We start from the raw sequence: 11276 nt of genomic DNA, 5'->3' as shown, positions 1-11276 counted from the left end.
AGTGGGTCTTCATGCAATAAATAGTTGGATAAATGAATGGATAAAAGGAAATAAACATACACATAGGTAAGGTAAAATAACTGCAAAGAAGTAGTTTATCAAAATAAAACCTTGTTTTTCTTAAGGTGCTGAGATGCAGCTTTCCAGAGAAGTAGCGGTCTGTAGTCTGCACTGATAGCTCTTCAGATTATGGCCAAATATTTGTTTACTTATTGATCATGATGGAAAGGCACAGGAAGTTTCCAAGTGTATGTGATTACCATATAAACCATGAAATATTCACTCTTCTTTCCTACTTACAAACTGCAATGTTTCCAAACTTGGATCATATATGGTATGGTAACAAGATGAAAGCCAAATGGCCCTGTAAACCAGCCCTCAACTGTTTTATTCACCAGGAACAGCTCAGAAGGGCCAGAAATGGGGGAGCAGATGAGTGTGGTGCAGCTCTGTGCTTCACTCAGGTGTCCTCTCACATTATCAGTGAAACGAGGTGCCCAGCCTGGGGACCCCACTCCCCGGCAGCCACTGTCCACTCCAGAGGTGCTCTGGCTTCCCATAGTCGCTTCCCAGAGAAGGTTAAACTTCCAGACAGAGATACTAGTGAAGAGCCTACCTGCATGTTACTCTCCCACTGCGCCTTGCCCTCCAGCAGGGAGTCCAGAACAGCCCTGCTTGGCTCTTCGGCTGCAGAATCATTCCCGCTCACCACGTAGTAGGATGACCGCACCCTCTTGAAAAACTCAACGTCAACGTTCTTGCTGTTGCTGTGGTTGGGAATGTACACCAGATCCAAATACACCGGAGGTCCTGGAGGCACTGCTGTAGATTTTGCCACTTTAGTATTCCCCGGTCCTTTGGAAATCAAACAACAAAAGAATATATCACAGGCTGGTTAAAAACATGCATTTATTAATTACTGTTAGAACTGCTGAGGTTGAGATGTGTCCAATTATGGCATTACTCTCCTACATCTAATGACATGTTCCAGCTTTATTGTATCCTGATTACAATTGTAATGGAAGGAAAAACCTGAATAACTGTTACTGTTTAATACAATAAAAACTCACTACCACATAACAAAAAATTGACTGAACCTTTCCCAGTAATATACTACTAGTATCCAACAATTACTACGCAGGGCTGTGATTACTGAATTACCATTCAATAAATGGTGGTATTATTTTCCAGGTTAAGAAGCACACCTTTTCGAAAGTCTCAGGTATCCACAATTATAAAACCTAGGGTCACACAGGGACCCATGCAGATTTGAAGCAGTCCTGAGATTTGGGGTATCAACACACAGCAAGACACCTGTTGATATGCTCAGACTGCCTTACAGGTGCATCAGGAAGCTACTACATGTGAGCAGAAAGAGGGTCAAAGAGGAACTTGGGAGGACAGAGAAGCTTGTAAAGCAATTACTTCAGGGAACTGAGAACAAGTGTTTGTTTGCCTGCTGGATCCTTATTTGCATACACAAATTAGCCACTTACCACAAAAAGTAGGGGGAAGCATGCTTTTGCTGCTGTACATAGTATAGTACTTCTTCTAAGAAGAGCTTCAGTCAATAGGAAGTTCAAAGTTTAAATACATTAAAAATACTACCTTTGAAATGCATTTACTAATGGAGACATGCAAAAGATGGTGTAAGAAAGGAACAGTGGACCACTTAAAATGGGGAAGCTAAAGACAGTTGAATACTGATTTGTTTGTACTGAACCCTAGAACTGCTCCTTGTAAAAAAGCTTTCAACAGAACATCAGTCCTGAAAACAGCAAAATCGAACTATCCCCCAAACACTCTCTAACAAGATCTGCCGGAAACAACAGATTAGCACAATGTCTCCTTCAGTAATTTAATTCATATTTTATTACTACTTAAAATACACAACAGTCATTCAAAATGACATTAATTTTCTGTATCTTTAGTCACCACTGATGGCATAAGACTTTAACTGGATTATGTGATGTACATGCTTAGTTCACTGAAAGTGCTCTTACTACTGTTATATTTTTTTAAAATACTCCTTTTAAAATTAATCCAGGAAAGCAATAAGAGCATCCAGTGGCCGATAGTACCTTTGCCTCCCACAATATTAAATTGCATTCATTTATGTTAAGAGAATTGTGCCTACTTATTTCTTACAATGAATAAAGTGGTTCACTTTGCTACTGATTTCACTTCACCTACAAAAGTGGTACTTTTAATTCTATTAGTTGGTCAACAGTTTAGACAGGTAGTATTAAGTTTTTATATTTTATGTACTCTCTGAGCAAATTGACACATCAAGTTTCTCAGATTACTAAAGTTAAATTAGTGAATTTCATGCATTTAAATGTGGCCTTTACACGCTGGATTTATATTTAAAACCTGGACTTTCTTTGGGGATTTGCTACAAACCACATTCTCAGCTGATACAAAGGCAAACTAACTTCACTGCAAAAACTAAGAAAATCTTAACACTAGGGACTGCTCTCTGTCTTTACCTGTGGTTGCAGTCTTTGCTGACTTGGATGTTGTTGTATTTGCTGCATTCTTGGTGTCCTTATCTTTCTCTTCCACTCGAGACTTTACTTCTGGATTAGAGATATTTTTGGTTGCCTTCTCCACAGACTCCTTCTTTTTTGGAGAAGCTGTTTTGGAAATTTTGTCTAAAGATTCTTTTATAGCTGGCTTTGGTGAAGCCACTTGTTTTGATTTACCATCACTTTTTTTAACAGGAGAAGACGACTTGGTCTTAGTACCCTGCTTTTTTGTCTTTGTCTTTTCTTTGAGGTCCTTCTTCAAAGGTTTACCTAAATTCTGATCAACAGGCAGAGCCTCTGGATCAACCATGGAAACATCAGGGTGCCTAGGGGAAGGACTGCGATCCTGCATTGGGACAGGTGGTGGGTCAATGTGTTTGTACGTAATTGTCTTGTCTGTTGGAATGGTTTCTGACTCATCTTCTGAGTCAATGTTAGCATCTGCAGTGATGGAGGGACATTCCTCAGTCTCTGGGGGGACATCCGAATCAGTCTGAGATGGGGCAGACTCGCTCACAGACGTGGGAGGGGTTTCATCACACTGCCGCCCTTGCTGCTTTCCCCCAGAAGGTGGCTGAGCTCCCCCGGATTGAGTTAACGGCTTCTCTTGATCCTGAGACTGTTCTTCACTTGCAAACCACTCAAGGGGGTTTGGGTTGATAAATGAGGGTGAAAGTTCAGTTTTGGGATGTTTATATTCGCAAGAGGACACAAGGCATAAGTCAACATCTTGACGGGATTCTGCTAACGGTTTTCCTGGAGTGAAATGTGCACTTGCTTCATAGGAATAACTAGTAGCTTCGGGTGACCTGGTGGCTCTCCCAGTTGTCTCAAATGAGTAATCTGTGGCTTCAGGTGAACTGGAGGCTTTCCCAGCTGTCTCATAGGAGTAAGCCATGGCCTCTGGTGATCTGGTGGTTCTCCCAGTTGTCTCATAGCAGTAGCTAATGGCTTCTGGTGACTTAGTGGTTTTCCCTGTTGTCTCATAGGAGTAATACATAGTATCGGGTGATCTGGTAGCTTTCCCAATTCTCTCATAGGAATAATCTGTGGCCTCAGGTGATTTGGTGGTTTTCCCTGTTGTCTCATAGGAATAATCTGTGTCCCCAGGTGACCTGGTGGTTTTCCCTGTTGTCTCATAGGAATAATCTGTGTCCCCAGGTGACCTGGTGGTTTTCCCAGTTGTCTCATAAGGATAATCCATGGCCCCTGGTGACCTGGTGGTTTTCCCTGTCATCTCATAAGAATAATCTGTGGCCTCAGATGACCTCATATTTTTCGCAATTATCTCATAGGAATACTCTGTGGCCTCAGGTGACCTAGTAGTTTTCCCAGTTGTCTCACAGGAATAACCCATGGCCTGAGGTGATCTAGTAGATTTTCCAACTGCCTCATAGGTGTAGCTAATATCTTCTGGTGACCTAGTTGTTTTCTCTGTGGCCTCATAAGAATAACTAAGTTCTTCTGGTGACCTGCTGCTTTTCTCTGAATCCTCTTTTTCTGGACTGAGTAAAGGTTCTGGACTGTGCTTTGTTAGGGGTTCCTGGTAACCAAATGCTTTGACAGAGGACATTTGCAGTGGCAATGAAGGTGTGTGACTAGCTGACACTGCTTCTGTGATTGCAGGAGGTGAATCTGGAAAACTAGGAGAGTACAGAGGAGAAGATTCCCTTGGAGTTAATGGAGATAGATCAGACTTTGGTGACAGCTTTTCTCCTAGGCTCTGCACCTTTTCTGAGGTAAAAGAAGAATGTAGCGACATATCTCTGGGTGGAACAGCACCTGAAAAAGTTTCCTCTGGCAGTGGTGAAGTTACCTGGGAAGGTGTATGAGCTGATGAAGTTGAGGATGAAGCTTCAATTTGAGAAACTGAAATAATTTCTGAAATATCTTTCTCCTGAGAGTAAGATGACTGCTCCACAGGGGAAATCCTCTGTGCAAAAGTAGGCTCCTGTATATCTGAAGGGCTATAATCTACTTCTGTTGGTCCATTTTCAGATATATGGTGTATACTAGTGCCTACAGTAGGATATTCTGGAGATTGCCTACTAAAGTCCATTGCTAAAGACTGCTCAGGGGACTCCTGACCAAATTCCACTGACATAGTTGACTGCTCAGGAGATCTGTGATCGTGCACCGGCGTTCTTGATTTTGCGGTTTTAGGTGAGAAATCTGGTGGAGAAATTGACATGGGCCTTGGGCACTCTTCCTTAGATGGAGACATTTCTGTTTCCTGAAAAGTTGTTGGTGTTTGTACAACTGACACTGAAAGGGAATCATCAACTTCAGTAGAGTGGGGAGATCCAACCTCAGCATGCAAAGAAGGAGAGACATCATCCGTAGTTGGTTCTGGAAATGAACTAGTAGCAACAGATGCTGTAGAAACAGAAGCTACTCCTTCTATATGGGAATAGGTGTCTTCTGCTACAACCTCATCAACAGGAGTTGCAGACTTGTCAGAAACAGTGCCTTCAGAAATTGACATTTTGGTATCTTCTTTTAAAGAACCGAACTGACTGATATCTATTTGAGTAGGTGAGAGATCACCTGCTAATTTCCGCTCATCCAAGACCAGTGAAGACTGGGAGCTGCTGGGTTCTGTATCCTCCATTTTCCTTTCCAGGCTGAAGCCTTCCTTAATTACCATAAACTCCATACTTTTTTCATCTTGTTTTTCTTGGAAAAGGCCCACAGAGCTGGCTTCAGAAGCTGGGCTTATCTGAACAGGTGATTTTTCTTTTTCAGGTTTCCCCTCAGAAGGACTTTCGTAATCTCTGGTGGGAGACTTTAAATCAGCACTCAAAAATGTATCATAAGTGGTCTCTGAACCTATCAGTGGTGGACTACGTAGAGGCGAGAGAACCTTTTCAATAGGAGATTCTGAATCTGGCACAGGCTCATCCATAGGGCTTATTCTGGGTTTTCCAGACTCATCTTTGACTTCACTGAATTCAAAGCTAACAGGAGCTTCTGTTGACTTTTCACTGGTTTCAGAGGGAAGCTGACTGGACTTTTCATCAGTGGGAGACTGATAATAAGGTGTGTGGCCAGCACTACCAGCAGCAGACTGTGAGGGAGATGCTACTTCTAATGTTTTATCTTCAGGGCTTGCACAGTGCTCTTCAGCAACTTCTTGATGTACATCAGGCAATGTAGCAATGGGGACAGGCTCAGACGAGACCTTGATCTCATTGGGAGTAAGCGAAAAGTTCACACTACGTTCACTCAGTGGTGTTTTCGCAACAGGTGATGGAGGGGACAAACTGTCAGCTGGACTCTTGGCTGGACTACATTTTCCACCAACATCTTCTTGATAGGGTTCTTTGATTTCTAATTTGGCAGTGGCTTGGATTTCCCTTTCTTTTTGCCGATATACATCTTGGAATGCAGATTTGCAGAATTTGTCTTCCTCTAATGAAGAAGGTGGTGAGATGGTGGAAGCTGAGGCATTATAATCTTTACCTTCTGTGGCCTCTGTTTTGGATCCTTCAGATAATCCATTAAAAGCATCTGGAAGTGGAGAAAGTTTAGGTCTGCCAAACTCTTGAGAGTACAGTGATGTCTCATACTTGGTAATGTTCACATACTCCTGAGAGGGTGACTCGCTTTCCTCATTGTTAGTTTCATCACTCATGACATCCCGGGGTGTTGACATTTCATCCATTGGAGTTGGTTCACTGGATATTTCGATGGTAGACTGTGTGTAACCTGAAGTAGCAGTGAATTCCTCAGGTTGATCTTCTCTATTTTCTTCATCAGAAACAGTGGCTTCACTTTCTGAACCACCAGGTAATGTCTCATCATGGATAGAAGAGGCTGGTTCAACTGCTGGAGACTGAGGCTCTGAGCGTTTTGTTGGTGTAATTATGAGTAGGCCATATTTATCTTCAACTTCACCAGCTTCTGCAGCTTTGTCTACCACAGCCATCACATAATCTTCTTCAGCTTCTATTTTTTCAGTTTCCTCTTCATCTCTGATGTCTTCTGCTTTGTCCTCCTCATCTTCTTCAGTCTCTTCAGTTTCTGCCTTTTCTATTGCTTCTTCCCTGTCTTCCTCAGCCCGTTCATCTGATGTCTCATAATCTGCCTTTTCAATATACTTTTCATCTTTAATGTTAGCATCTGCTTCAGCCATTATTTCTTCTGAGCTCTCTTCAATTTTTCTTGGTTCCTCCATATATGGTTTTGTGATGTCCAGTGGTGTCTTTTCTTCTTCATCTTCACCTCGTTCTTCAGCTTCTTCTGTCTCTGCCTTTTCCTCATAATCTCCTGCTTCGGATGATTCTTCCAAGCCAGTTCCCTCATCTTCAAACTTTTCATTGTCATCAACCCTGTGCTTTTCCACAGGTTCCAATTCTTCGGGTGTCTGTTCACACTCACCCTCAGCCTCTGTGGTAGTTATGCCTTCATCAGAGGACTCAGCAGGTCCTTCATTATCTAATTTTTCTTTCTGTACTTCAAAGGCCTCTTTTTGTACTGTGCCAGTGAGTTTCAGTTCATCCTCTATAAGTGCAACTTGAGGTTTTGTTTCTTCTATTGTTTCTACTTCTTCAGCTTTTAGTTCCTCAAAATCCTTTGTTAAATCCTCTGGTGAAGACATAAGGGATCTCTCCACTTCAAGTTCTTTTCCACTGGCTGTAATTTCTGCAGCTGCTACAGCTGCTACAGTTGTGGCAGCAACTCCAACTGCTGCAAGGGCAGCTTGTGCTCCACTGACTTTGATCTCCTTCTTCACAGTCTTAACTTTTCCTTTTTCCTTTGGCTTTCCAGCAGGTACTGCTTCTTTTTTAGCAGGTTCCTCCTTCTTTTGTGGTTTAGGCTTTGCTGCTGGCTTTTTGGCTTCAGTCAAAGGAGCAGCTGTCTTCTTTGTTTCTTTAGGAACCTTTTTGATATCCTTTTTGGCTTCTTTTTCTTCCTTCTTAATTTCCTTCTTCTCTTCTTTTTTAGCTTCTTTTTTAGCTTCCTTTGGTGGAGCTTCTTTCTTTACTTCCTTCTTAGTTTCCTTCTTCTCTTCCTTTTTCATGTCTTTTTTAACTTCTTTCTTGATCTCTTCTTTTTTTGGTTTTTCCTCTTTTTTGATGGGTGTTTTCTCCTCTTTTTTAGAAACCTCTTTCTTTGGTTTTTCTTTTTCCTCTTTCTTTTCTTCAGGTTTTGCTTTGACTTCCTTTTTCACTGGCTTCTCCTTTGACACTTTTGGTTTTACATCTGTAGTTTGTTTTTCGGGAGCTTCAGATTTTACTAACTGTTCTTCTTTACTTGTTAGGTCTTTTTCTGCCACTATAGGTTTGGTCTCCACTTTTGCTGGTTTCTCTTTTTTAACTGGAACTTTTTCTTTGCTTTCCAACTTCTGAGGTTTTTCTGGTGCCGGACTAGGCTTCGCAGGCTCTGGTGTTTCTTCTTTAGATTCTTTTCTGACAGGCTTGCTTGGTGGTGTCTTTGCAGCAGGCTTGAGACTCTCCTTGCTGTCTGTTCGTTGTTTCAACTTTGCTTGTTTCACAGCCGGACTAGCAATGCTCCCAGTTAGGTCTTTTTGTGTAACCATTGGTTGTTTAAGGAAGTCTAAATGTTTCAGTTTTTCTAGTCCTTCTAGAATATTATATTGGGTGCTGTTTCCAGGAAACAGAACTCGGATTATTTTTTCTGCAGGATTAGCTGGATGCCACACAATCAGGGATGAGACAGAGGTGAAGTAGGATAATGGAATGTCTAGTTCTTGGACATTCGGTAGCAGGAATTCAGCTTTATCTTTGTTAGTACCACTCCACTGCTGCATAAAATATTGCATCTCTTTGCTATTTTTGACAGGATTAAGCACATACATCTCAAGTTTGCCAACTCCCATTTTCTGAAATAAAATGATGGGGTCAATGGTATTTCCCATATTTCTGAAAAGAGGTTCTGGTTTCATAGACAATTTATTTAAATACTGGAGAGTAAAACAAGCTTCTTCTACACTCCTTTTTACTCTAGAGTTAGGATCCAGGTTCTTCAGGTTCTCAGGTACATTAAGGAATACAACTCCTAAATCAGGTGAGATCAGATTTTTCATCCAGTCACTGTTAGTAGTAGACCCTTGGGACTGTTCCTCTTCTAGTTCAGCTATCTTTCGCTGAAGCATGCTATTGATTCCTGGCAGGTTGTCATCTCCGATGTGAGTGAGCAGAATGGAATCCACCCTGTCCAAGTGCCGGATAAGTTTCCAAAAGCAAGATTTTCTTTCGGATCCTCCATTGATAAGCATGTTGAATCCATTTACTGCAAACAATGCAGAGTCCCCTCTTCCCCCCGGGAAAATATAACAGCAGGGTTTGGAGAGTTTCAAGAAGCCTCCTGAGGTTGGAGGTTCCAAAATGTCAAAAGGTGATGGCACTTCTACTGATTCTGACAGATACTCTGTGAATTCAGAGAGTCCTTCCATTTCGGGCAATATGGAAGCTGAGTTGAGTTTAATGTTAATAAAGTCTTGAAGGTTGTGTCTGTCAAGGTTGGAATTTTTCCAGTCCCCTTCCTCAGGGCAGAAAAGAGTTAGGCTGGCTTTGTTGGCAGGGTGTGTGGTGCTCAATAATTCACCAATCTAGGGTTGTAAAACAAAAACACAAGAAGATGCATGTAAATTCATTTTTTAATGACAATTAATGTCAGAACATAATATTTCCTGACCAGATAGATAAAAACTTTTTCATTTGCTTCTGCACTGGTGAGTACCCATCCTAGAAGCTAAAGGAACCTGTTACCACAATTAGTTTGCTACTGTATTTTTTTAAATACAAAGAAGGACCTCATTCCTGGTCCCTATTGCCCAAAGGATGACAGTACCCCAAGGTTCACCCTTCCCTCCTCCACCCTTCATAGGAGGATGGTACAAGCTTTTATATTGAGAGGGTATGAGGACTATGAGGCTAATGCTGCCAGAGCTGCCACTATCTCTACCATTGGCTCATGGGTCTCCCTGCTGCCCCAGTCCATCCAGAAGAGCCAGCCAAATATCTAAGGGACAAAGCACATCATCTTAACAGGCAGAGAGTAACTGCAATCCAGAGGAGGCCAGCATCCTCCCAGAGGCAGCCGCCTTCCTCACCCCCTTCTCTCATGGGATATATTCCACCACACCATTGTTACTGCAGTTCTTTCTGCAGACTGGCTCCTGAAAAGCTAGCACCGCTCCCAGATTAGCATGACTGACTGCAGGAGAGTTTTCCAGAACACTAAGAAATTAGTTACTGCTTCAGAAATTAAAACAGCTACAAGTTCTGTATTTCTGAGACTATGAGGTACAGGGCTAAAGAGACAGAAAAACAGTGTTAGGGTTAAAAATGCTCTTGTCATTATTTTGATTTTAAACTCATGGACCATGAAAGTTGAAATCTAGAATAACTCCATTAATTTTGACAGTATTTGCTAACATGCTAGTACCAAAACCAGCTGCTGAAATAAAGGCATAGAAAACAAGTTCTATGCCGTAGTATGAAGAGCTGTTGTTCTGTTCTAGTCTGAACTAAAAAACAATATTTGATGGTCCCAGATTAGTAGACAAACAAACGTGAAGAATTGTGACATACTTTATACCTTCTCCCAGTTCCACAGATACTTTCATTTGACTTTGATTTTTTAACTGGTAATTAGGTTAGATGTAGCCCATTTCTGTTCTATTTGGTCTTAAAAAAGAGACCACCAAATTATGCAAACAACTTCTTTAAAGAAGTAATTCAGACATAAAATGTCAGTGCAAAATATGCCAGCACATCGTCATGCAAAATACCACAACCTTCTTTGCAGAGACACAATTGTCAGTTCAAGCTGTAAGAACAGTTTTCATAAAGATGATATAGATTATGCTACAGCTGAATAATTTGAATGTCTCGGACCACAAGCTGAATCAGCAGAAAAAATGCATATATAAAAAACTAATGATGTTTGATTGCATTAGATCTCTTTGGGCCTCCATGTGTGTGTCTCTATTCCCTTCTTTGTGTTACATTATTTATTTTCAGCATTTACCAAAAATAAAACTCAACAAAGATGCAGTTGCTGTTATCCAAAGAAAAAAAATCCAACCAATACCTAAATCAAGCAGAAAATAAATATTTTCTATCTTCCTTTGTCAGCCTTACTTAGTATCCAAACCATTTGACAGGAGTATAAATAAATCTCATCCATATGTCAGACATGGCTTTGTCTGAAAAGGAGCAAAGGAAAAAACAAAGCAAAACAAAATAAAAGGAGAAATGGCTGAAAAGGATGAAAGATAAGGAAAACAGGAGAACTATTCCTGATGTTTATTGCAACAGAAATAAGAAAAGAGGGGCAGCACAGACCACAGCTCTGAAATGGATTTAGTATCTCAAATGTAATCTTTATGCTGTGTCTCTGATCAGGGTTGAAAACACATTATTAGGGAGAGATGAAAGTAGTAAAAGATCATCTTCCTCTGGATGAATAAATCCAAGTCTGCTGCACACATAAGGAGATAACTTGAATACAGACTGTTTCTCATGTAGAGCCAATTTTCTGGCTAGATAAAAAAATCGCATGGTAATACACTGGGCTAATGAATATACTGGGCCAAGGTTTGGGGTTAGTCCTCTCCAGTTTATATTATATCATATTTGGATTTCTGCTTCATACTCCTAAATTCTGACTTTCTTTGTTTCTAAAAGTTGGCACGCATAATGCAGACAGTGTTAAGCCACTGGTAGTGCAGGCCAATGAAAAGTTGGAGAAAAATTATTCCAGATATAGATCATATAT

The 11276-nt window shown here is 41.0% G+C and overlaps 1 protein-coding gene across 1 annotated transcript in view; it reads right to left on the bottom strand.

Moving 5' to 3' along the window:
• Positions 1-11276, bottom strand: part of MAP1B (microtubule-associated protein 1B) — a 62474-nt gene that overhangs the window by 359 nt on the left and 50839 nt on the right. Inside the window, exons 4-6 of the mRNA XM_009327225.1 lie at positions 3950-9102; positions 2490-3847; positions 617-855 (exon numbers count right to left, since the gene is read on the bottom strand). Coding sequence (XP_009325500.1) covers positions 617-855; positions 2490-3847; positions 3950-9102 — 6750 coding nt within the window. The remainder of the gene's footprint in view (positions 1-616; positions 856-2489; positions 3848-3949; positions 9103-11276) is intronic.

Source organism: Pygoscelis adeliae, unplaced genomic scaffold (genome assembly GCF_000699105.1).
Source record: "Pygoscelis adeliae isolate BGI_AS28 unplaced genomic scaffold, ASM69910v1 Scaffold26, whole genome shotgun sequence".
Classification (NCBI taxonomy): domain Eukaryota; kingdom Metazoa; phylum Chordata; class Aves; order Sphenisciformes; family Spheniscidae; genus Pygoscelis; species Pygoscelis adeliae.
The sequence above is the reverse complement of the archived record's forward strand: the minus strand, read 5'-3'. Positions and strand labels throughout refer to the sequence as shown.